Below are 25,979 nucleotides of genomic sequence, written 5' to 3'. Positions count from 1 at the left end.
TGCCTTTGCCTCCTGAGTGCTGGGATTAAATGTATGCGCCACCATGGCCAGCAGGGAAGACCCACTTTTAATCTAGATCTTTTGAAGTGGGAAGAAGACCCACCTTTAACCTGAGCCACACCTTCTGCTGACAGCCTCTACTGAAGGACACAGAAGGAGGCCTGCTTCTTCGCTCACAGGCAAATCCATCCCTCCACTGGCTTTTGAGTCTGCGTCTTCTGGATTCTGTCATATACCGATGACCCACGGACACACCCAGCCTCTCAGACGGAACCACTGGATTCTTGGGCCCACCACGGGCAGACACCATTGTTGGACTAGCTGGACCACAGTCTGTAAACCATTCTAATAAATCCCCTTTATTCTCTAAGTTCTGCCCCTCCAGAGGACATGACCAAAATTTGTATTAGTCAGGTTTCCCACTTCAAATGATTTAATTAAGAAAAAAGATTCCATCACAGGTGGACCCAACTGCTTAGGTTGTAGTTAATTCCAGATGTCGTCAAGTTAACAGCCAAAGCCAGCCATCACGCTCAGTATTTGAACACAGTGCCATAGCACACCACAGTTGTATCCAGAATGCTACTTTCCTTCTTCTGGGGGGCAAGGGACCACCCCCTTCAGCTCTCTTCCAAAACACCTACTGTGGAGAAAGTGGGTGACATTCTTTCTGGGCCAATGCCCCAACAGGGACAGCAGCCAGGTCACTCCTGCCCAGTGCTGCATGCATGACCCATCCTATGATACTTGTTGGTGGAAGGTCCTAATTTGACATGGGTCATTGCCTGCCCACCTCTCACTACCTGCCCTTGCTTCAGGTGGGTGCCTGATAGAAACCAGCCACTCAGTGTTCTTCCCTACCACAGGCAGAAGGGTCTCAAGCTCCAGGCTACCCCAATCTGAGGAAGCCACTTAACAGGAGACCCAGTCCAGGGTCAGAATCTGAGATCAGGCTGAGCCCTGCTCCAGCATCCATGGAAACCTGCCCCAGAACATCTCACCTTGTGGCAGAATCACTTCCTCTTTGGGCTCACTCCGGTCTGGTTCGGATCCTCCTCCTTACATCTGATAGGAGCCTACAGAACCCAGAGCCATGGCTTAGGTAACAGTAGCAACTAGATGTAGCTGGCCAGTATCTCCTCTTCCTTCCCATGCACTAAAAGAACAACTTTGGAGGGGTATCGGAAAGCACACACCCCTCCCACCAGGAAGGATGGAAATGGTGATGGACTGAGACACCGTCACAGTCTGCTGTGTCCTCTGGGCCTTGCTGACATGCCGGGCAGGAGAAACACTCCCTTCAAGATGATGTCTCTGGGGAAACTGGTGTGCAAGTGTGCACTGGGCAAGGCTACCGGCCCTTGGTGCAGGTTGGTTAAATTCATGTGTTCTTCCTAGTAGGCTGCGGACAGATCTGTGTCTGCACCTGAAGGTGCCGCTGGCCAGGGCAGTAAAGGCAGCTGGAGGTTGGGGATGACCTCACCTGCTGCACCTAGGTGTGTTTGTAGGCAGTCTGATCTGACTTTGTCACCCTGGTCTTCTTTGCTCCACTCTGTAGAAGAAATGGCCATCATGAGAAGGCCTGTTTCTCCCTCTAGGCTGGCAGGCGTTCCTGGAGTAACTTCCTGTTTCTCCCTCTAGGCTGGCAGAGGCTCCTGGAGCCACTTCCTGTTTCTCCCTCTAGGCTGGCAGGGGCTGCCGGAGCCACTTCCTAGGTTGCCCTGTGTTTGCAGGTCTGCTCCTTTCAAACTCATAGGGCCTTTTGTTTTGTTTTGTTTTAATAGCAAAATGTTTATAATGAGAAACACCCGTTTTCTGATGGCAGCATTGTAAGCGTCTTCAAACATTCGCTTTCCCGGACTATTTTAATTAAGCTGTAGCCCACGGTGAGCCACTTTGCCCCCAGCCCTAGGTAATGAGGCCGTGCTTTTTCTTTTCCTTCTCTAATATCAAATGACTGCCTTCATTTCTCATGGGTGGCAGTTTTCTCCACTGCAGAGAGTGTGGCTCCGGCTGCCCCAGGAGCCCCGCAGCCTGGCGAGACGCAGCTCCATCCACCCAGCGCAGGCCCAGCTTCCCAAACTATTTTTAAACTGTTTTGGTTCAATAAAGCTCTAAACAAGTTTTGCCAGGCACTTTTCCATTAATTTTTAAACTGGAGCAAACTGCAAGGGGAATTTAATCCATGTGTCTCTGCTTCATTTACACCCAACCCATCAAGAGGTTGTGTGGGGCCGTTTGATGTCCAAGAAGATGTGGGGCTTTTTATAAGTCTGCTCAGCTCTTTATTTCTTCTTGGAAACAGGAAGTGGCATCTTGCCAAAGTGTAAATGAACATAAGTCTCTTTGCAGTAAGGCTTCGAGTTACCAACATAGCATGCCCAGGCTGTCCCCTCTGAGCCTGGGGCTTTCCCCAGGGCTCAGACTCTATCCAGAAAGTCTTTTTTAAAGGAGTTTTACTTTTTCAAAACTGTTAAAAAATAAACATAACATGAAATTGACTATTTTGAACCATTTAAAAAATGTTTTGTGTATGAATGTACACAGGCATTCCCATGCCATGCCATGCCGTGTGTGTGTGTGTGTGTGGGGGGGGTTACATCAAGTGTCCTGACCTTCCACCTGTCTCTTGATCATGGCTGCATGCTCCAAGCTTGCTGGCCCCCAAGCTTCTGGGGATTCTCCTGTCCACCACCTACCCAGCTTCAGGAATGCTGGGATCAAGAATGTGCCAAGCTCTGGGTTCTGGGGATCTGAGCTCAGGCCCTCAGGTTTGTATGACAATAGCTTCCCACATCTCTCCTCAGCCCCAGTGAAGCCCATTTTAAGTGTGTGTATTCCATGACGTGGTTCCACTTCTGCCTTTGGGATTTGTCTTCCCAAGCTGAGTTTGTCCCCATCTTGTCCATGCCGGATTCCCAGCACTTGACTGCTTTCTCAAAGATCTGGTACCCTGGGGGCTGGAGGGCTGGGGAGGAGGTGGCTTCTGGGGACTGGAGGGCTGGAGAGGTGGCTTCGCACTGGGGATGGGGGATTACCTCATACAGAGGAACCAGTTTCTGTTTTCAGCATCTACCCTTAACTCCAGTTTCAGGGGATCCCAGTGCCCTCTTCTGACCTCTGCAGGCAACAGGCGCCTACACAGCACACACTTACATGCAAGCAAAACACTCTTACACAGTATGTATGTATATATGTCTATATATAGTTTTTAATGGAACCTTTTCTTACCTGCCCTTCTTGTCAGGCTTGCTTCACGCAGCAAAGGCCCTTGAGCTCTACCATGTTGTAGCATGTGCCAGGGGCCCCCCTCCTTCTCAAAGGCTAAATAGAATGTCTGATTGGAGTGCTTGCTTTCCGTTCCTCCCTCTCTCTCCCCGCTTCCTCCATCCCTCTCTCCCCCTCCATTCCTGCCTCTCCCTCACTCCTCCCCCTCCTTCCCTTACTCTCTTTCCCCTACCCTCCTCTTTCCTTTTCTTTCTTCCCCCTTTCCTCCGTATCTTTCCTTTCCTTTCTGAGACCATATCTGGTTGTGTTGCCCAGGCTGTTCTGAACTCTTGGGCTCAGATGATCCTCCTGCCTCGGCCTCTTGAGCAGCAGTAGCCAGAGACACATGCCACAGTGACCAGCTGACCTTCGAGCTTCTCTGCGTCTTGTCACATGCTGTTTAATTTCTCCGCACCCTCTCCATACCGCCTACCACGCCTCGGACCCCACCAGTGGTGCCCGGTCACTTCTTAAGCACCTAGCAAGGGCTCTGGTCCTTATGCCACTGTGTTCTCGCATTTGGTCTTCACAGGAGGCCGGCCAGAGGACAGGCAGTGCAAACCTCTAGAGATTCAGTGCTAATGGCCAGCCTAGATGAGGACAAGGGGCATGGGGCTGGGGCAGGTATCCTGGAGTTCTGAGGTTTGAAACCAGTAAGGACAGTGACAGCAGCAGGTGGCACTGAAGGCTCTGCTTTTGCCTAACTGGAAAGAACCAGAGTCCCTTAGAGATCTTGGCTAACGGGTGAGCAAGCTGCCCACTAGGGACTGCATTTTCTTCATGGTTATGAAGTTCATCTTGCTACCAAGGACTTGTGTGGGCATGTGAGCCGTAGGCTCTGGAAATGGGATATGAGTCTCTTTTCTCAGAGCTGAGACTACTCAGGCTGGTGCATCTCAAGGGTGAGAGAGTGTGAGAGCCTGGAGGTGGTCTGGGGGTGGCAATAAGGGAGAAGCCAATCAGATCCTCAAGAGAGGCTAAGTTGGCCCTGGGGGTATGGCAGACAGTAGCTGTGTTGTTTAGTGTTCAAGAGGTCCACAGGGCAGGATGTCAGCAGGCAGCCCAGGGAAGGGGTTCTCCTTAGTTTCAGTGTACTGTATCAGGAGACCTGTTATACCTTCCAGGATACCCCTCCCTCCCATTTCTGGCTCCTGGGCTCCCTGTCCCATTGTGTCTGGGTATTCTACAGCTTTATGCTTGCCCTCGGCATAGCTGCTTAACTCCTAGCTGAAGACTTAGCCCACTCTCTCCTTGTCTCTAGCATACCATCTAGCTCCACGCCAGCAGTTTGTTTCCTCGGTCCTGGGAAGCTCTGCATGAGTGCTGTGAGTTGAAGGGACGGGTCCTGGGAAGCTCTGCATGAGTGCTGTGAGTTGAAGGGACGGGTCCTGGGAAGCTCTGCATGTATGAAATGGACATGAAGAGGTTTGTTTCGGGAAGTTTTGCATGTGTGCTGTGACTTGAAGGGACGGGTCCTGGGAAGCTCTGCATGTGTGCTGTGACTAACACACCATTAGTCACCGAAATTAAGAGAGCTAGCAGCGCTTCCTCCCGCAGACCTACAGCAGGTAATGTTAGCTCCACAAAGGGGCTACAAAGGACTCCTTACAGAAAGAGAAATACCAACAATTAACAGCACCCTGAGGACGTGGGAGCCAGATGCATAATTGAAAGGAAATGGTCCTGACCCAGGGTAATCTCCTGTGCAGAGCTCGACCTACATGTGAGGGGCCTTTAAGGCCTCACTCTCCCTCCTCCAAAGGGGAGTGGTACCCATGGCACCTTTTCCCTGGTGGTGGTGGGGGGGGTTTCTGGAAGACCTCAGACATTTGCCAATGAACTCCCTACTTGCAAAGCTTCCCACACAGATCTGTGTGCGCATCTAGGTTGAGGCCACAGTTCCCCCTGGGTCTGTAGGGAGCATACCAGCTGCTAGTGCGTTGAGCACAGTGCTATCTGGGCTGCAGGGGTAGGAAGCAGCCTGCAGCACAAAAACTCTGGAAAACTCAAAGTGTTACTAAAAGATGCCTGGCTCTTTTCTGTCTTGTGATGGGTTCTGAAAGATTCTGTCAATAATGCCGTGTTCAGGTTCAGTATAACAAAAGGAAAGACCTCAGCCCCCCATCCGAGACCCGTGCCTCCATAGATAAACAGGACCTCCCAGATGACTGGCATCTTATGACATTCCCAGGCCCAGGTCCTGGGCGTATCTCTTAAATTTTTCCCACAAGAACCAGGCACTTGGAACTCAGACACTGGGGCTTCACTGCAGAGGGAAATAGGCTTCCCACTCAGGCAAAACCAGATACCATCTACACACAAGTGTCTGTGAGCAGCATGTTCCCATCAGAACAACCCAGGACCCCATGAAGATGCGGCACGGAGGGAGTGCTCCTTCTATCCATTAGCTGACTTAACCTCACCAAAGCCTGGGCGGCCAGAGCAACGTGGAAGCACCGTTTCTTGGGTTCTATTGCCCCCTCCTGGGATGATCTGGAATTACACCTATACTTGGCTGTGCCAATGCAGGCTGTGGGAGGCAAGCGGTGGGAGAAGGCATTCTATAACCTGGCGTCTATGTACTGCTAAAAGGCACCATGCGATGACACAGGTTGGTGCCCGTGCCTGACTGGAACCTAGAGCTGGAGTTTTCCCTCTAGGATCCTTCCCAGACAAACATCCCACTTGATCAAGTCACTGACCAATGCCCAAAGCTGAACAGATCATGTCCCATCGGGCCTTCTGCCAAGTCCTGTGGACACTTACAAGGAGACGAAGGGAGAATGCAGGGCTTGGCATGGTTGTGTTCATAGCCAGGCAGTTTTGATTTAGGAATGTGGAGGGCAGTCAGTCTTGCATGAGAAGGGTGGAGAGGCCCTGTTTGGGAATACTTGAGGGCTGTGGGGTGCAGATCCAGCAGGGAGGACAAAGGTGCTTGTCTATGTCCAGCTCTTCCCCTCCCACCCCTTCAGGTCTCTATATGGGCCTGCATGAACTAGCAAGGGTGATTTAGGGGCCTACATGGATGGGGACCCGTGGCTTGAGAAGCAGTGCACTAGGCACAGCCAGGTCCACGTGTGTACCACTCTTGTGTGCAAGGTCTGGTCCCCTCACTCTGAGAAACCCCTTCAACTCCTCTGTGCCTCAGTTTCTGCAGCCCTTAATTATTGACACTGCACACTCCGAGCAGGCCTGCAGTGCAATGCTGTTTTCCTGATGCGTGAAGGCTTGCAAGGTCAGTTCTACCCTCAAGGGTGCCAGTGGCAGGAGGTGCCAGACTCCGAATGTGGTGGGAAAGAGGGTGCCAAGGACAAAGTCCTCGTGGGGTCCAGGAACATTCTGCAGGACAGCTCTGAGACTGGCAGGCTTCCCTCTTGGTGCCCACGGCACCCTCTGCCATCCTGGGGAGTCCTGTTCCTTGGCAACACAAGGCTGGAAGCTTTGGCAGGCAGGCATTTCCTAAGACATAGGACCCCTGGCCCACAGGTTCTTCCCATCTGGGCTGGCTCACAGGGACTGGCCCACAAGGGAGCTGTCTGCAAGCTATGCATCTCTGCCACTCTCATGTCTGCTCACAGCCGACTGGTCTTACCAACTGGCTTTCCTTCCAGAAAAACTAAAGGATTCTGCAGGGCTACAGCCCAGGACTGAGCTCACTTCCTACGCTCGGGCCAGGGTCTGACCACTGACCAGACGACCACTCAGCAGAAGATCTCTCAGTCCTCAGCAGATCTTTGTTGCTTTTAAAACTTTTTATTTTGAATATAGATTCATAGGAAACTTTAATTTGTGGGGAAGAACCCTGCCATTGTTTACCATGTACAGTAAGAACCAGAAATGGTGGGGTACAGAGCTGCTACTGCCTGCCACAGGATGTTGGGAGCCCCACCTTGCAAGCCCCAAGAATGCCGCTAGTGTCCCTCCAAAGGCTCACGTGTGGTTTCCAGGAGACAGTGCTGAGGGAACTGTGAGGCTCAGTCAGAGATGGGGCCTAGAGGGAGGCCACTAGGGTGTGCCCAGAAGAAAGGGGACACGGCAAACCTGATCCCTTGCTGTGTCTCCCTGCCTCCTGTCCACTTCAAGAGTGCAGCTTTGGTCTCCCTGGTGAGTTTCTGCTCCAGCAGACCATGGGCTGACTGCTCAGTTTCCTCATGTTCTCAGGCATGTTTTCACACGAGTGTGCTGCAGTCTCATCGACCGAACCCAAGCGTGGGAATCTGGTCTCTTCTCCTCAGCACGTGGGGCAGATAGATGGAGCTCAGCTCATCTTCAGAGCTGGCTTTCGGGATTACTGCCTCCAGTGTGAACCTTTTTTGCTGACATTCATCATTTTTTTTTCTTTCTGTTTAAGTGCATTTTGCTGTTTTCCCTAGATTCCCCAAAATGAAGCCTTGATTTTAGACTTCCCCTCTCATGTAAGCATTTAAACCTGTAAGTCCCTCAAGCATGGCTTTAACTGCATCTCTCAAATCCTGACATTTTCACTTCATTGAAAGCAATGTAGAATTTCTCTAACCATCCCCTTCTACCTTCTTTAGAAGTAGGCCATTTGATTCTGGATTTGTGAAACAGGGCCTTGTTATGCCCTTGAGTTTATAATCCTCCTGCCTCAGTCTTCCACATGTTGGAATTACAGGCACGTGTCAAGCATGTCTACTTGATTCTGGCTTTGAGCTTCTTTGGGGCCGTTACTGAGTCAGCACACGGCCACTCTGCTGTGTTTTCTGCAGCGGGCTGGGCACCCAGCTAGTGTGATGGGCTGACATCACCACCTTGATTTCTCTCTCCTTCCAGATTTGCTACTACCAGCAGAGGTAAAGATGCCAGCCACAGAGGTGGGGAGATGCGTTAGCGGCAACAGCACGTGCTATGTAAGCAAGAGCTTAGTTCAAGGCCCTAACACCTACTTACATATCTAGGTGTGGTTGTTTGCACCTGTAACCCCAGCACCGTGAGGCAGATGGGAGGATCCTGGGACATGCTGGCTACCAACCTAGCCCCAGGCTAAGTGAGAGACTGGTCTCAAGGGAATAAGGCAATGAGTAATGGAACAGGCCTCCTGATATCCCCCTCGGGCCTCCACGTGTGCATGGGTGGGCATACCTGCACACAAGTGCATGCACCACCCACCCTGTATGTACACAGAGACAAAAACCTTTAAAAACTAAAGAAACCAGCTCTGCTGAGGAGGGCAACTGGCCGGCCGAGAGCAGAGCGTTCTTTCACGTATCCACTTCACCTTAGCGCAGTTTCCACCAAGTGTTCTCTTTGTCCTGAGGGATACTTTTATATGCAGTTAACGGTGAAGGATATTGCCATGGCCACTGGCTTCCTGATACCTCCTGGTAGCACACTGCAGCTGCCCCGTCCGTCTGCTTTCAGCCCACTCTTGTCTCGGTACAGAATGTTGCTAGTTTTGCTTTTTGCCCAGCTGGATCACCTGTCTTTTGACTAAGGCCTCTGGTATACTCATATGCCAGGACGCTGTCCATGAGGACGGGTCCTCAGGCCGGCCTCCCTCGGAGGTGGAGCAGCACTTGGCCTCTTGGCTACTCTGAGCACCACGGGAAGGAGCCTGGGGCCGTTTTAACAATGTCATGGTTCTGTGGGAACACAGTGAGGCCAGAAGGAAAAGCCTGGTGGTCCTAGGCTGAAATGTTACGTGGTCATCAAAGCTCATCCAGCCACCCACCCATCTATGCCCATCTGTTCATCCATTCATCTGTCCACCTGTCTATCTGCTTACTCATTTATTTACCTGCTGGAGCGCCCGGCCATCCATCGATCCATCCACCCACCTGCTATCTATACACCAGCCTATTTACCTATTCAGTTGCCCACTGTCCAGTTGCTCATTCTCCCTCTGTTCGCCCACCATGCCCGCCCCACTGTCCTTTCCGAGCCACCCTTACACTCGGCTCCATCTGCTCCTCTGATCCCAGAGCTGTTTCCTTCTTGGAGTGAATGGATCTTTTCTGGTCTTGGCTCAACTCCGTCTTTCCAGGGAGTCTCTCCACTTGCTATCTGTCCTGCTAGCTCCCTTACATCTACTCTTTCCTGTGTAACGAGCAAGACCATGTCTGTCACATGCCTTTGTGTACTGGAGGAACTTGTGAAAGTTTCCTGCCTTAGAGCTTCCAATGGGGAGGGAGGTGGAGACCAGAGCCCTTTCTTTGCACAAGGCAGAGGAGCAGGCCTGCAGAAGTCCTGTGAGGGCTAAGCAGTGCTCATCAGCAGGCAAGCCTGTCCAGGAGAACCTCTGGAGCCAACACAGCTCCAGAATTTAAAACTACACTCAGCGAGGTTGTCTTAGAAGCCAGCAGAAACATACAGCGCTGCTCCTCAAGGTGCCTCTTTCCCTGACACTTGAAGAGCTACTTTGTAGGCCTGAGCTAGATCAGGTCAAACAATCCTTTATTAAGCAGTCATTTTCTTCAGTCCAGCCAAGGAGCAATGCTACACAGCCGTCTGAGTCACTGTGTGCCAGGCATCTGCTCAGGGCTTCCTCCAGCCGTCGTCTCATCTGACCCGGACAGCGGCACCCTGAGGGGGAGATTATGTTCACTTCATGGAGGAGCAATAGCTTCCCACAGTCTCTAACTAGGACTTCGTGCATCTCAGCCTCTAAAGATACAAAGCCCAACTACTTCTCCTTCTCTGTATCCCATTGCTGTGCGGAAGCTGCTGAGCCCCAGAGACTCACAGTGCTATTCTCTGAGGCTGCCTGCAACTCTTTACCGCCTTCTGGTCTAGCTTCCCATGTGAGCTCTATTTCAAAACAGCACACACAGTGAGTGATCTGCAGTCAGTTCACACCCTGACCTAAGCAATGTGCCTGCCCTCGCCTCGTGGCCCCTTGGCATTGCTGTGAATCCAACACCCTTAATTCCCGCTGCATCAGTGAAGTCCAGTCAGATAGGTTGGTCAGTGGCCTATGGATTCCCTCTTTCAACAGAGAGGAGAAACAGCCTGTGAACTGACAACAAACAGTGACACCTTGTGGGGAATGTCAGAAACAGCTTTTCCTGATGGCAGTTCTGTAGGAATACTTAAAATACCCAGAAGGTTCCTTACTAATAACAAAGGCGGTCAAGTCAAAAGGCACTATAGGGACAAATGAAGCTTTATTTACGCCACAGAGTTTCTCTCTGAAAAGCAGCGCTCACAGAAGCCTGGGGCGGGTCCTGCACAGACCCACAGCCTGTGAGGGGGACATCCGCAGTGTTCTGCTCACGCAGCTTGTCCTCCCCCAAGGAATTCAGGGTCTTGGGGCCTACATCTGAGGGAAGTCAAGCTGAAGAGCACAGGCACGTACAAAAAACTAGTGCAAAGGAGACTCCCACAGCCTGCAGCACAGTGGGGAGAGCTGAGGTCACAAGGCCCACTGTGTGTGTGGCAGACACACTGCACAGTGCAGAGCTGCACGCACACAATGCATGGGGCGAACTGAGCCCAGCATGCCCCTAGGGAACTCCCACCAGCCCTCAGTGCAGCCTTCGACAGAGGATCTGCCATCACAAGCTCAGAGTGCTGAGGTAAAGCCATGTCGTCTAGGAACCCCTACTCAGGAAGCAAAGCATTGTGGTGCTGTGAGTTGCACAGGACAGCTGAGTTCTACGTAAACGGCTTTGAATATGGTTTCATGGTATAAAAACGTATCGGCTAACAGCAGTGCCTCGAGGAACGGTTTACATTCATAGCTGCAACGGAATTAGGATACCAGAAGTGTCACTGCTTGGCCACTTGGGCTTGTTATGTGTGTGGTGTCCAGTGAAAAGCAAAACTGCGTCTGAAGAGGAGTGTGCCAGTGTCAGGGTGGACGAGCAGGTCCACTGTCTGCTGTGGCGCGGTGGCATGTGCAGCCATGTCACCTCCAGTCTGAGCAGCAATGGCTTTCTACAGTACACCATCAAAGGAAGGAGCCGCGTGCTGGGACACTGCAGAAATTAGCTTTCGGTGCTCAGGAACTAAACCCTGCCCAGCCGTGCTGAAGCAATCACTTCCTTTCAGCAGCTGTTCACGCTGCTACAGTACAGACACCGGGAGGAGAGCCGGGGGAACTCAGCCCTCAAGCCCACCAGCAGGGCCAGTCCCTCACGCTGCCCAGCGCAGGAGTGTTTCTACCTGGCCTCATGTCATATTCAGGAGGACAGCTTGGAGTAGCTGGGAGGGGACAGCTTCCTCTTCAAGTACTTGAGCACGTAGAGTGGAAGGCAGCTGACCACAGTGATGGCTGACACTTTCCACAAGAAGGTCACGGTTGTGATGAAGGCAACATCTGTCGGGAGGAGAGAGAGATATTGAGAGCGGCTACAGGAGCTCCCAGCCCAGACTGAGCCCCTCAGGATCCCAGAGCCATGGGCTCCACCGGGGCCATGCACACAGGTCTGCCTTGACCTTGACTGTCCTTACTGTGCACCCGTCCAACTCGTGCTTCTCTGCACAGGAAGCAAGCACATCCTGGCACTGGGAAGGCCTGGAGCTGGCTAACAGGGCAGACGGCACTTTCAGCATGATTTACAGAGGACATAGCTCGCTTGTGGTTAACAAGGCCACCAAAGTCCTCATGGCAAGACAGGTGGGAAAGCCTCACTTGTGCTGAGGAGTCCACAAACTGCTGTCAAAGCCGGGATAAGAGGGTCTGCTCACTGGAGTAACAGACTCACGCTGGGCCTGGAGCTCAGCACCCAGTCTCTAGCTGGCACCTACAGCAAGGAGCACACTGTGCCGCTCAGGGAGGGTTCGCGAAGGGCTCAGTGGGTGAGGAGTGCTAAGTCAGAGGAAAACTGGCTTCCAAGAATTAGCCTGGCGTGCCAAACCAACACTTTTTTGCTAAAAGTCTGTACTCTGGAAGGGAATAATAACTTTACCTACCTAAGAAAGCGCCAAAAGATACTCTGCCTATACCTGTGCCGAGAGAAAACATGGATAAAGCAGATGAAGGAAGACGGAAAGAGGCTCAGGTGTTTTCAGTGGTTAGTTAGCTACTTACCGGAGAAATGCATTAAAAAGCAGTAGAATGTTAGCAGGAAATGCACTTGTGCTGGGAGTCTCAACTTGCATTTCATTGCCTGTTGCCACATAATCTTTTAAGCAGAATGGCAATATAACAATTACATCACTGCAATATGGAAGCAAATGCCCAGACGCCCCCTGGATCTGTGCTAGAACCCTGCCACACCTGATGGTCTCATTTGAAAGCCCTTTCTTATACGTCAAGTGCAATGTGGACTTCAGGCTGATTCCATTCCCACCTGCGTCACTCCGCCTGCTCTGAAGACTGACGGCCTACAGTGAGTGAACTCACCACTGTGGCTCTGATCTACCACCTAGAGGGCTTTGTTATTCAGGTGGGTGATTGACTTGTATGGACAACTGCTCATGAAGGCAGCTGTTGCCACTGTCATGGGTGTGGAAAACACAAGAGGGACACATACAGCCTTCTCCTTTCTGAAGTCTGGAGCTTTTCTTTTTGGAGCAGGAAGCACTCTGCTTGACTTTCAGGCAGCTACAAGAAAGTACAGCATGGGTGCAAGGAGCATGCGCACTCTCTGAAGTCTGGGAAGCTGGGCCTTTCTATACTCCAGGAGCAGTGCAGCCCCACACTGACAGATGCACAAGGAGTATCTTTTCCTTCGGCCGTGATTTTATAGATCTTGGGAAAGAATCAGACGTGGTGTCATTAGGTACAATGACCATGCTGAGGTGACCTGGCGTCTGCCATTCTCAGCCTCTGGCTGGGGAGGAAGAGTGATGAAACCTAGCAGAGCAGAGTGGAGTGGGCCAAGTGAGGGCGGAGCAGTGCTAGCGGACATGGGAGCCACTGGGAATGTTGAGGGCACACGAGTGTAGACCCAGACGGGCAGCTCCTCAGGAGACAGTGCACACGAGTGTAGACCCAGACGGGCAGCTCCTCAGGAGACAGTGCATTTCACTTAGGGTCTCTTTTCTGAGAGCACAGGGCTCAGGGTAGCCCCATAGTCCCAAGGTCACCTCGTAAGTCACTGTGAGCTGGGGCTAGGGCTAGCACAAAGAATGTGTTAGAAGCAACAGGCCCTGGACTCCAACTCAGGGAGGTGATGGTGAAGAGCCCTGGTCACATGGTGAGGAGCCTGGCTGCCTGCTGGGCTGCTATGATTTCTGCAGACAGCAGAAGGAAGTAGAACACACCTAGACCTCCTCTCCAAAAGTGGCTGCCTTGAAGAGCTCATCAGCTTCCACCATGAAAACATCAATAGCACAGTTCTTTTAGGGAAAATGATCGCAAGCAAACATACACAGGACTGTGAAGGTCTTAATTTTACAAATCACTACATGATTTTTATCTTTCCATAAAAACAAACTTCTGTGTTGTGAAACTTTCTGCTTTGGGACTTGTCTATAATATAAGCTGTTGAAGAGATAACAACAAAAGGTTAATTCGTCACAGATAATGAATCAAAGCTCCAAGCACTTACCAAAATACTCATTTAAAAAAGCAAGTGAGGCGACATAGCAGCCCAGACTGAGAAACTCGGCCACAACCATGAGCCAGTGCCATGTCCTGATGGTCAGAGCCACCATGAGCAGCTCAGTCAGGATCAGTGCCGTGAAGGAGATGGCCACGACATGGACGAACTCTGCCTCAAAGAGCACCAGTGCCCCGTACATGAGGATGCCACCTGGAAGGGAGCACAGGAATGGTTGGCTTACACACATGCAACAGGGACCAGGAGCACAGCCACTGCTGGTGAGGATGGACAGGCCAGTCTTGCAGATCTGCCGGAAGCCAACTTCACAGTATGTCTTACATGAGCTCTCTGATCAGGAAGCTAATGATGCTAGGACAATCCTTCCTTCCTGGGAACTCTAGCAGAGGGCAATACATCTCTCAGAGACAGCCACTGTGTAGCACAATATAAAAAGTACTTACAGAGTTTTCTGATTGGCTGACACACAATAGTTAAAAAGTACCAGTCTGGGGCTTGTGAATGCAGCTAAGTAGGTAGAGTACCTGCTTTGTATAAAGGGGGACATGGGTTTGACCCTTAGCATCACACAAACTGGGCACGGTGATAGACAACTGTAATCCCAGCACTTAGAAGGTGGAAATAGAAGGATCAGGAGTTCAAGACCAGTCTCAGCTCCCAGCACTTAGAAGGTGGAAATAGAAGGATCAGGAGTTCAAGACCAGTCTCAGCTCCCAGCACTTAGAAGGTGGAAACAGAAGGATCAGGAGTTCAAGACCAGTCTCAGCTCCCAGCACTTAGAAGGTGGAAACAGAAGGATCAGGAGTTCAAGACCAGTCTCAGCTCCCAGCACTTAGAAGGTGGAAATAGAAGGATCAGGAGTTCAAGACCAGTCTCAGCTCCCAGCACTTAGAAGGTGGAAACAGAAGGATCAGGAGTTCAAGACCAGTCTCAGCTCCCAGCACTTAGAAGGTGGAAATAGAAGGATCAGGAGTTCAAGACCAGTCTCAGCTCCCAGCACTTAGAAGGTGGAAACAGAAGGATCAGGAGTTCAAGACCAGTCTCAGCTCCCAGCACTTAGAAGGTGGAAACAGAAGGATCAGGAGTTCAAGACCAGTCTCAGCTCCCAGCACTTAGAAGGTGGAAATAGAAGGATCAGGAGTTCAAGACCAGTCTCAGCTCCCAGCACTTAGAAGGTGGAAACAGAAGGATCAGGAGTTCAAGACCAGTCTCAGCTCCCAGCACTTAGAAGGTGGAAACAGAAGGATCAGGAGTTCAAGACCAGTCTCAGCTCCCAGCACTTAGAAGGTGGAAACAGAAGGATCAGGAGTTCAAGACCAGTCTCAGCCACATAATCAGTTTGCCTGAGCCCACCATGGGCTACAAGAGAGCTTATCTCTAAAATTCAAAACCTTCAAAATCAACCCAAAATCAAAAGCTCTCCCCAGAATATCAATGCACACATCCCCACGCTGGAATACCAATCTACAAGAGAAACAGAGAAACAAACTTAACTGCTGAAGAAATTTAAACCATTGAAATTTAATTTGCAGGCAAAAACAGAACACAGTATTGCTAACACACACACTCTCTCTCTGGTCTGGTGAAATCAGGAGCCATCTTACCTTGGTAAATGCTGATCAAAACCCAAATGAGGAAGGTCTTGAAGGAAAGGGACCGGCCCTAGGGTGGACAGTGGAACGGTTGGTTAGGAGAGCAGAGTAGCATGCCTGACTATATAGTCCCAAGGGCAGGGGCCCACCCATTTGCTGTCCTAAGCCTGACAAAGGGGACCTCAGCCTGGGTGGGCATCATGGTGTGTAGCGAATGCCTGTGGTTGGTTGGAGTTTTATGTGCCTTTTCTCATGTGTGGAATTCTTAAGCCACAGCCATGTCCTTGGATTCCTAGTAACCCAGAAGCTGGTATCTACAGACAAACCTTTAACTGAACTAATAGATAAAGACTGTAATAAAAATATTTTCCCTCTACTTTGTTACTTTTTAGAAATAATTATTTACTTCTCAGTTTTCTCTGGACTCCCCCACCCCAAAGTAGAAACAGTGAAGGCATTTCAGTTATGACTTGTCCCAACTGGAGTAAGAATTTCTGATTTGGTAATCCTTTCAGGAAAACCTTCCACATTGTAAGTCCAGCACAGACAGATGAGATGGTTTCCTGTATACTCTGCCTTACCATTCAGACTAAGCACAGGCTCCCAGCATGGTCCAGAGACAAAAGATGCTGCCTAGTCCCCTGCACTGAATCTCACAGCTTAAGATATTCCAATACAAGGAAGGACTGTCAAGGACTCAATGCTATGCCCATCAGGTGACATATGCCAGAGTAGGATGACCATGAGCCTCTATGTGGAGACAGGTGCACAGGTCCTTCAGCTCCTTCTTGCATGCCTCTGGCATCCTGTGATGTCACTGACTCAGATTCCAATGTTCTGCATTAATACACCCTTTCCCCCCATCTCCACTCCCTAGGAGAGGGTTCTTGTAGGAGATGTGGGTATAAGAGCGTACAAGGAAAGGTGGACACTCCAGGGATGCAGGACAGCAATAACACACCACAGCCTAGAACCGCAATGGACTGGAGCATGGTGGGAACTTCTAGTGGTCAAAGCAGAAAGATGTGTTGCCACAGGGCTGAAGAGACAGCTTGGTAGTTAAGGAAGCGCAGTGCCCCTCCAGCACAAGGCAGTGCAGAGCCACCTGGAGCTCCAGTTCCAGAGGACATAAACACACGCGGGCCTCTGCGGGCACCTGCACAGATGTGGTAAGCACACATGCATGCAGGTACATGTGTATACTCTAATTCCAGTTATACTGTAACTGCAAACAATAGCTACACTTCCATTTAAGCAGTTCCTTGGTTACAAGTGTCTATCAGGGAAGATGCTGACTGAGCCCCAATCCTCACTACAGATGACCTAAGAAGAAATCAACTCTACCGTACTTGATTAAAGTTAATACTGATTTTCAAAAGCAGAGAACTTCAGCAGGTTTCTCTAGCACCTATTTTCCAAGGGCACTTCTCTTGTCAGACACTAGCATGTTTGGTCTCTGGTCATAAAACTCATCTGTAATTAAGCATGTGACTAATTTTACTTCAGGAATTTAAAAGGAAATTTAACTTTAATGTTTTGTATAAGTAAAGAGATGTACTCAATAGCCAGATTTTCTGAAATGCATGGAGACTGAGAGAAAATGATCAATTTAGATGTTGGAAGTTAATGAGGACTTTGTGCCATGTGTCTTGTTAAGGCTGCAAACATATCAGGGCATGTATGACGACTACTGACTACAGAGGCCACAGATTAGTAAGTCTGGACTAATAAAATGGGTATAAAACCATCAATAAGTAATCAGAGGAAATGTGCATAAGGCTCGTGTTTCCTGATGTAGATGCTTCCAAACAGATCCGTGGGAGAAAGAATCCCACTCTGTGGCACAAATCTATGGGCCACTGAAGCAGCTCAGTCCTATGGACTGCAGGCTGTTTAGAAGGCTGCTCTTCCTGCTCCTCTAACTGACAGGCTCAATCGCTCACTCAAGTACCAAAGACCAGGCCACCCAACAGGGACTCTGTCCATGTGGTAGACACGTCAGAATCACACAGGCTCTGGACAGACGTCCAGAGTCAGCCTTGCCCAGCACACACCTCCTGTTTTATCCTCAGTTCCTGAATAAATCTGCAGGCCTCAGTTTCCTTTTCTTTGAAATGCAGTTAATGGCATGCATCTCAGGTCAAGGAAACTATGAATGGTAGCATATTCAATTGGTATTACCATAGATATTTCTCTAATTAAACATTACACACTTTAAATGTAGATGAACCAAAAATGTAATAAAAAAAGAATTTTACAAAAGGGTTAATTAACCCCAAGATGAGTAAAATCATGAAAATGAAAGCACAAAATGTCACTGGGTATAGAATGCATGTGTAGCTTAGTGACATGTGTTTATGACATACAAGTGGACTGGAATCATGCTGTAACCATGCAGGTTACAGGTGTGCAACTGATGTGCACATATGATTATACATGACTTTATTTCCTATCAGAAACAACAAAACGACTGCTCCTCTTATATTCCCAAAGTTGAAATGAGGAGGCAGGGTCTATAGTATAAATATCATAGAGGCAACTAAAAAAAATAAAAGAAAATAGAATAGAAACTGAAGAACAAATCACAGTTTGTCTGATACACATGGTGATGTCACAGAAAGACCTGTTAGCTAACTGGTAATATTTTTGAACATGTAAGACCTGAAAGCAGACTGTGCAATCTGATATGTGGCCGACTGCTCTTGGTCAGTCTGCATCTAGGCCAGGTCAGGGCTGGCAGAGTGAGGAACAATTGCTCTGTATCCCCACAGGAGCGGTGGCAGCAGAGGACAGTTGCCACCGACTCTCCAGCCTGGCCAGGGGCTTGCTTTGCCCACAGCCACTCAGCAACCACTGGTCCTAAATCAGCAAGGAACCCTTATTATTATTATTATTGAGACAGCCTTGCTGTGTAGCACTGGCTGGACTAGTACGGCAAGGCTATCTCATTATTATTATTATGATGATGATGATGATGATGATGATGATTATTATTGAGACAGCCTTGCTGTGTAGCACTGGCTGGACTAGTACAGCAAGGCTATCTCATTTTTTTTAAAAAGACTCTCTCGCTTGCACTTGGCTGGTATCTTTGGAAGACCGGATCCTTGACAAATAGTGGAATGATGGTGAGGTGGCAGTGAGACCAGGACATGGATGTCTCTGACAGCAAATGTTCTTAATTATACCCAGGGACGTTAATGGAAAACTACTGATGTCCAACTTGGGCATCCAAGACGGTACCCCTGTTCAGTTTTTAGAGGTGATATCTCCTGGGGTTCCACTGTTAAACTGCTGCTGTAGGTATTCCCAAACCTTCTTGGGAATATACGTTCAGCCCAAGAAATGCCCCATATAGTTGTTTCACTTAGTAGTTAGCACTCTTGGGGCTCCTAGTGGTTCCTGGCGTCCTTCACATTAGCACAGGAACTCTTCCTTAAGGAGGAATTTCCCCTTTTACGTTAGTGTGGCCCTAGTAAGATTGCTGTGCTTCTTGTCTCCTGGAGGGAACTCTTTCTGGCTGAGCCCCACGTTAGTTCAACACCATCATCCTCACTGACTTCAGCAGGTGTCTGGTGCCACACGGTGCTTCAGCTTGGCTTCCATTCTCTGCATAACCTGGAATCTACTCTTCCGTTAGGGCCCAACTCCACTGGCTGAAAAACACTGGATTCTTTGACTAGAGTATGGCCCCCGATGTGCTCACAGTTACTGGCTCCAGGTCCACACGAGGGCTAAGCCATACTCATATACATTCACACTCTGCAATGTGTCTTTCTGTTCATCTGCAACAAAACCGGTCCCAACTGACGCTGACGACCAAGCCAGCCCTGAACTCCTGTGTCTCATCTGTTTAGAAGGCTCTTCTCACTAGCCACTCATTCGCACGTGTTTCCTGCACACTAAGGACACACAAGAGTCTCCTGTTAGAAGTACATTTACACACAGGGACTGTGGGTTGTACAGTCCTTCCTATTTCTGGTCTTTCAGTGGATGAGAGGTACTCAGGACGCTGTCCTCCCTCAGGCACCACGTCTGGTGTGATCTGATGGAGATTTATCTGCTACTACCTAGATCCCATCATTCCAATATCTGTTCTGCTGTGTACACATCTGGAGGGGCTGACCAGCACAGTGAGGTATCCATAACACAGTGGCAGACACAAACCCCCTGAGATCATCCCACCCCACAAAGTTTTGTCAACCACTGATCTGCTCTTGCCCTCTGGTTCTATCCTCTCCAGATTTTAGGGGAAGGAAGCAAAGCAATTTAGAGTTGAGTTTTGCTTGGCAAAACACTGTTCAGATCCACCTGTGACTCATACTGTATGAGTGACCTGCTTTCCCTTCTTCTGCACAACACTCCACCACACATCAGAGCCATCACAGCTATCCTGTAGTCACTGGAACAACAGTCCACCACACATCAGCACCATCACAGCTATTCTGTAGTCACTAACACTCCACCACACAGCAGCACCATCACAGCTATCCTGTAGTCACTAACACTCCACCACACAGCAGCACCATCACAGCTATCCTGTAGTTACTAACACTCCACCACACAGCAGCACCATCACAGCTATCCTGTAGTCACTAACACTCCACCACACAGCAGCATCATCACAGCTATCCTGTAGTCACTGGAATGCTTACCTACTCCCTGCTCCAGGAACAGCTGGCTGCTTCTAGCTCTTGGCGACTATGACAAAGCTAGCACACACTTCCTGTTGATGCACATCCTCACCAGCTTAAGATGAGACACAGGAATTCAAAGTACAGGGAACTTTGGCATTTCTTTTATTTTTTTTAAAGTCTATTTTTAAACAAAAATTTAATTACATCACTTCCCCCTTTCCTTTCCCCCTTCCAAACTCCCTTACTTCCTCTCAAATGGATGGCCTTTTTCTTTGAATGTGTGTGTGTATACTGCATATGAATATGTGTGTATAAATATATAGATACAAACTGCTGAGTCCATTTGGGTGGCTTGGTTATGATTGCAGAGCTAATCATCTTGTATTGGATAACCAATTTTAGAAGGAAAGACGAATTCTCCCTCTCCCAGCATCCGTTAGTGGCCCGCAGCTCTTACTCTAGGGGTGGGGCTGCACGGCTTTCCCCTTATTTGGTACTGTCATTGCTCAGGTCTTGTTTAAGCAGTCATATTGTTGAGCTATCATGGGTGTTGCTTCCTTGTCATTTCTACAAGACAATCTCATAGCCGACTTCCTGGTCTTCAGGTCCTTATGATCTTTCCATTTTCTCTTCTGAGATGTCCCTGAACCTTAGGTGCAGGAGCAGTGTTTAGATGTGTCTGCTGGGGGTGGGCTCGCCATGATCTGTGATTTTTGACTAGTTTAGCTTTCTGTGATGGTCTCTGGGTGACAGGCACAGTTATTTGTGGGTGTATAGGCCTTAGAATGAAGTTGTGAATTATGCTGCTTTAGCACACCCTTTCCATCTTAAAAATCTTTCAGAGGTGTGTCATAGTTCCAATGCATGTGTTTTGCATACTTTACCAGTAATATTTAAGTGCTCTGTTTATATTAATAAAATGATATTAATTTCTGGTCTAAGTATTGTTAGTATATTAGAAATCACATATTTTTTATCTTTTTTTGAAATTTCAACATAATTATGACACCTAAAAAAGAAATAAAAAATTTTCTTCTTCGTAAAATTCTGTGCCTTTAACTTTTGGTTTTATTTAGCATTACTTTAAAAATTATACAAGGACATATATACACATTTTTAAAAGATAGAATCATTTTGAGAATATTCTACAGGAAAGAAGAAATGGTAGACAGCTGCAGGGTTCTTATGAAAGGCCATTTGTAATTACTTACAATTGTTTATAAAACAATTATTTCTGCCATTAATCAATGATGTAAAACCGTGACTCGTGAGCCAAACTCACAGCCAAGCAGAGACACCTCAAGTATGGGCTGTCTCAGCTGGCGGAATCACCTCTGTAGCCTGTTCTCACACTCACTTCTAGCTCTCTAAGAGTGTGTACACCCAGGACATGGAGGAACTTGCAGGGCTGGGAAGGCCCTGGGCACATCAATTTCTTGAGTGACCTCAAGAGAAGCAATGCTTAACAGTTCAGAGCATAAACTGGATTTTAAAAGATCAAGAAATAGTTCAGTTATAAATACATTCTTTTCTGTATGGAAAGGAAACTGGTATTTTTTTGAGAATGAAGGAAATGATGTCCCTTCATGTGGTTGACTGCTTTACTCTCTCATTCATTCAACAACCATTTAGTGAACAGATACTATTGCCATCTCTATCGCCAAGGCCTAAACCACACCTGGTGACATATAAGAAGGGGCAGGTACGGTTTAGGTTGAGAAACAGACCAACAAATGTTTAGGCCCACAGTTAGCAGATCTGATTAGAACAGTACAGTGGATCTGGAATGCACGCACTGTTTATACCCTTGACTAATAGAAAACAGTGTGTGCTGGTTTGACAGAGAATAGGCCCAAAGATTCTAATTTGAATGCTTGGTCCCTAGTTAGTGGACCAGTTTTGTGAACAGTTAAGAGATGTGGCCTTGTTGGGGGGAAAAAAATCTGCCACCTGGGGTGGGCTCTGAGATTTAAAAAGCCCATGCCAGGCCCAGACTCTCACTCTCTGCCTCTTACTTGTGGATCATATGTGTGCTCTCAGCTACTGTTCCAGCGCCATGTCTGCTCACTTGCCGCCATGCTGGTCATGGACTGTCCCTCTAAACTGTAAGCAAGCCCCCAATTAAATGCTGTCTTTAATAAGTTGCCTTGGTCATGGTGTCTATTCATGACAACAGAAGGGTGACTAAGTCACAGGTATTTGTTGCAAAGAACACAGTACCTCCTTTGGTTGCTTTGACTTTGGATGAGCAACTGAAAATACCTGGATAAATCAGCAGTGGGAAATGCTTATTTCAAGCTGCTGTCCTCTGCTACCACCCTGGCATTTACCACAAAATATGTTTTTTCTTTTCTTTTCCTGCTGCTAAAATGTAGGCTCATCAGAAGCATGTCCTTCAATTATAGTAGGTGCCTCTTACATGGGCACATGGTGTCCCATCTCTGGTTCCATGATTATTAAAGGATGGAAAGAGCTGTCCTGTGGGTGTCTTGCCAAAGTGTTCAGAAGAAATGAAAAGCTTCAAAATGGTTCTTCCAACTAAGACAAGACAGTTCAACTTAATCCAATTACTATGATTTTGTTTTTGAAGGATTTGAAGGATACCAGATGTGTAATGTACTAGATACTACAAAGATAAAAACTACAGCTTTCTGGATCACAGGAAAAGAGAACTTAGAGAAAATGGGAAGCTGAAATGTTAAAATAATGCAGGCATCATTCTGGGATGTTGAGACATTCTAAATTCTTTACAAAAATGGAGACTTCACCTGGATGAAATGCAACCCAAGAAACTCCTTGAGTTTATATGGTGAGAACTAATGATGCATACATAGAGACTATGAGCTACTGAGACACTTGTGACCTTATCCATAGTTTTGTTACTAGATAATTTAGGTGCCTGTAATGATACAAGGACTAAATTGCTACAAGTGGTAAAAGCCATGTTTCCTCTAATGCCCATGGAAGACTGTGCTTGCCCATTACTTCACTGTTGCTATTGAGAATCCTAAACCTGCCAGAGAGTGCCAGAGCTGAGCAACACAATCTACAGTGACCTAGAGAGTGTCATAGCTGAGCAACACAATCTACAGTGTCCTAGAGAGTGTCATAGCTGAGCAACATGACCTACAGTGTCCTAGAGAGTGTCATAGCTGAGCAACATGACCTACAGTGTCCTAGAGAGTGTCATAGCTGAGCAACACAATCTACAGTGTCCTAGAGAGTGTCATTGCTGAGCAACACAATCTACAGTGTCCTAGAGAGTGTCATAGCTGAGCAACATGACCTACAGTGTCCTAGAGAGTGTCATAGCTGAGCAACATGACCTACAGTGTCCTAGAGAGTGTCATAGCTGAGCAACATGACCTACAGTGTCCTAGAGAGTGTCATAGCTGAGCAACATGACCTACAGTGTCCTAGAGAGTGTCATAGCTGAGCAACACAATCTACAGTGTCCTAGAGAGTGTCATAGCTGAGCAACACAATCTACAGTGTCCTAGAGAGTGTCATAGCTGAGCAACACAATCTACAGTGTCCTATTGAGTGCCAGAGCTGAGCAACATGACCTACAGTGTCCAATTCTAAGGGACACAGACTGCCTAGATGTAAGAAGGGTGGGGTTAGGGGGTGGGATGTCTAAAGTTGTATCAAGAGCTGGTTTCTGCTTTTCTTTTGTTAATCAAACATTTGCAGAATATCTGGAGATAAGCAAATGAACGAGCTACTAAAACTAACCATTTGCAATAAATTCCTACAGTTTTTGTTCCTACGGCCATATTCTGATCCTAGTCTCATTTTAGAATTTTAGATTCAGAGTGTTCCTTTTATGGTTGTAATATGTAAAAATTTGGGAAATCTCTTCTGGTAGCTACAACTACATTATCATCATGACAATAGTTGATGTTTATGTTATTTTATGCTATAAAGATGAAGATTTATTTAACTTGAAAACAGAATTATATGGATACTTTAGAGCTCTTTTAAGAGGCTTTAAGTTTTATAAATTTAGTAATTATAATAATAATAATACCATTAAACCTCTAAAGTAAGGCAACTTTATCTAACACCTATCTGGTGAGGTGATGGTCAGCTGAACTAGTCTAGTCTGTTAGTAAGCAGTCAGCTGAACTACATACAGTCTAGTCTGTTAGTTAGCTAGCAACTAGATTACAGTCTAGGGAGTTGGTTGGCAGTCAGCTGGACTACAATCTAGTGAGTTAGCTAGCAGTCAGCTGGACTACAGTCTAGTGAGTTGGCTGGCAGTCAGCTGAACTACAGTCTAGTCCATTAGTTAGCAGATAGCTAGGCTACATCCTAATCTGCTAATGGTCAGTTGGACCAGCAACTAATTCTTTGAACACCCAGTCTATTTCCTTCTTCACTATATCATATGGATACTTCCTTAAATTGGAGCTGTTTTCTGGTTTAGGAAAAGCTAGCTATGTAGAAAATCCTGAATTTTTAAGAATTTGTATGTGCAGGGCTCAGCTATTCCTCTATTCTTGTCTTCTTGGTTTTTATCTTTAAAAATATGCTTGGATGTAATACACGGCCAACTTCAAACCTCTTTAGGAACAGTTTATTCTTAGGAGCGCTGTTCCCAGCTGAGTGGGGCCTCTTCATGGTGGCAGCTTTAGTCTTTGCAGGTCAGACCACACTCTGCACTATCTCCACAGAACAGCGAATGTCTCAAGGACAGAGACATGCATGAACCGCTTTCAAGGTGCAATTCTGAAACTCACAACTAGAGACCCAGGAATGCACAGGAAACCCTGAGTCACGGACTCTAGGGATCTGCAGCTGGAGAGGGCTGCATTCTGCACGGAGCAAAGGAGGCCAGCCTCTCACATGGGGACAGTGCTAGGCAGGCTGAGCCACAGCTAGAGAAGGTCCTTTGTAAGACTCAAGGCACAGGTTTGGATGACTTTGCTAAATTTACAAAAGCTCACAAATGGTTCAGAACACTCACTAACCTCTTATGTGCAACATCACATGACTATTACAGAGAGTTGAAAATTGTTTTCTAAAAATGATACTTCAAAATGTTTTCTAATGCTTGCTACATGCCATACATTTCTTACGTTATCCAGGACAGAGGCCGTCTCTATTTTGCTGGAATACACAAAGGCCAGCCCTGATGTGTTCTCACTGGGTGAGACTGGCACTGGGGTCTTACCTTGGTGAGGTCCTTGTATAGCTCTGGGTAGAGAATTGCCATTTCTGGCTTCACATCTTGGTCCAACACTAAGGAGAACACTGGGAACATAGTGTAGATAGTTGCATACCTAGAAAAGCAAGAAGACCACATTGAGTTAGCCTGCTGAATGTCTGCGACAAAACTGTGACAACGTTCCTAGATTCAGAGGTAGGTCAGTCTCAAAACCCAGAAAACACAATCTTATAAAAACAAACCTAAACCCCCAAGGTGGCATCACTTTAGATTCTTCCTGAGTCTGGTTCCAGAGCCCAGCACAGGGTTGTCATATAAATCACAGACTCTTACAGAGAGAGGCATCCATTTAATGTAAGAGTTTTCTTATTAAACTTATTTTTTGAGACAGGGTTCTCACAGCCAAGGAAAGACTGAAACTTCCTAGGAAGCCACGGTGGGCCTTGAACTTGGGATCCTCCTGCCTCAGCCTCCTGAGAGCTAGGATTACACAGTGTTGGACCACAGGTCTAGTCTCCTTATTAAACTTTGAATGATTCTTGCAGACCCACATGCATCCACCTAATACAGAGACATCTCAATATCTCCACAGTACCTGATGGCAGACCTGACTACAACACCCAGCCCACTGGCACGCTCATGTCTTGTCAACTACACTTAGCCCTCAGGCCTGTACTTAAACCATTCTGTCATGTGAGGGCTACTGTGGAGATGTAGGCAGAAGGCAAGTTTAGGGACGGCTTTCCAGACTCTGTGCCATGCCCTGGAGATCTACGGCTATGCACAGTGCCTTCCTTACAATTGAGTGATACCTCATGAGCCACACTCATTGAACCAGTTGCTC

At 47.9% G+C, this 25,979-nt stretch overlaps 1 protein-coding gene across 9 annotated transcripts in view; it reads right to left on the bottom strand.

Moving 5' to 3' along the window:
- Nucleotides 1–9,677: 9,677 nt before the first annotated feature.
- Atp9b (ATPase phospholipid transporting 9B (putative)) overlaps nt 9,678–25,979 on the bottom strand; it is a 209,622-nt gene continuing 193,320 nt past the window's right edge. For 3 of the 9 annotated variants that reach the window (XM_041640819.1, XM_041640821.1, XM_041640827.1), the window contains 6 exons: nt 25,142–25,250; nt 15,341–15,398; nt 13,725–13,928; nt 12,260–12,353; nt 12,142–12,174; nt 10,358–11,545 (listed from right to left, as the gene is read on the bottom strand). In XM_041640819.1, coding sequence (XP_041496753.1) covers nt 11,398–11,545; nt 12,142–12,174; nt 12,260–12,353; nt 13,725–13,928; nt 15,341–15,398; nt 25,142–25,250 — 646 coding nt within the window. In that variant the 3' untranslated portion in view covers nt 10,358–11,397. Of the gene's footprint in view, nt 9,811–10,357; nt 11,546–12,141; nt 12,175–12,259; nt 12,354–13,724; nt 13,929–15,340; nt 15,399–25,141; nt 25,251–25,979 lie in introns of those variants that run through there. The other 6 variants (XM_041640823.1, XM_041640825.1, XM_041640826.1 and 3 more) reach the window with 4 other exon arrangements.

This window comes from Microtus oregoni, unplaced genomic scaffold (assembly GCF_018167655.1).
Source record: "Microtus oregoni isolate MIOR12 unplaced genomic scaffold, Mior012 000065F_ref0000479, whole genome shotgun sequence".
Lineage (NCBI taxonomy): Eukaryota > Metazoa > Chordata > Mammalia > Rodentia > Cricetidae > Microtus > Microtus oregoni.
The sequence above is the reverse complement of the archived record's forward strand: the minus strand, read 5'-3'. Positions and strand labels throughout refer to the sequence as shown.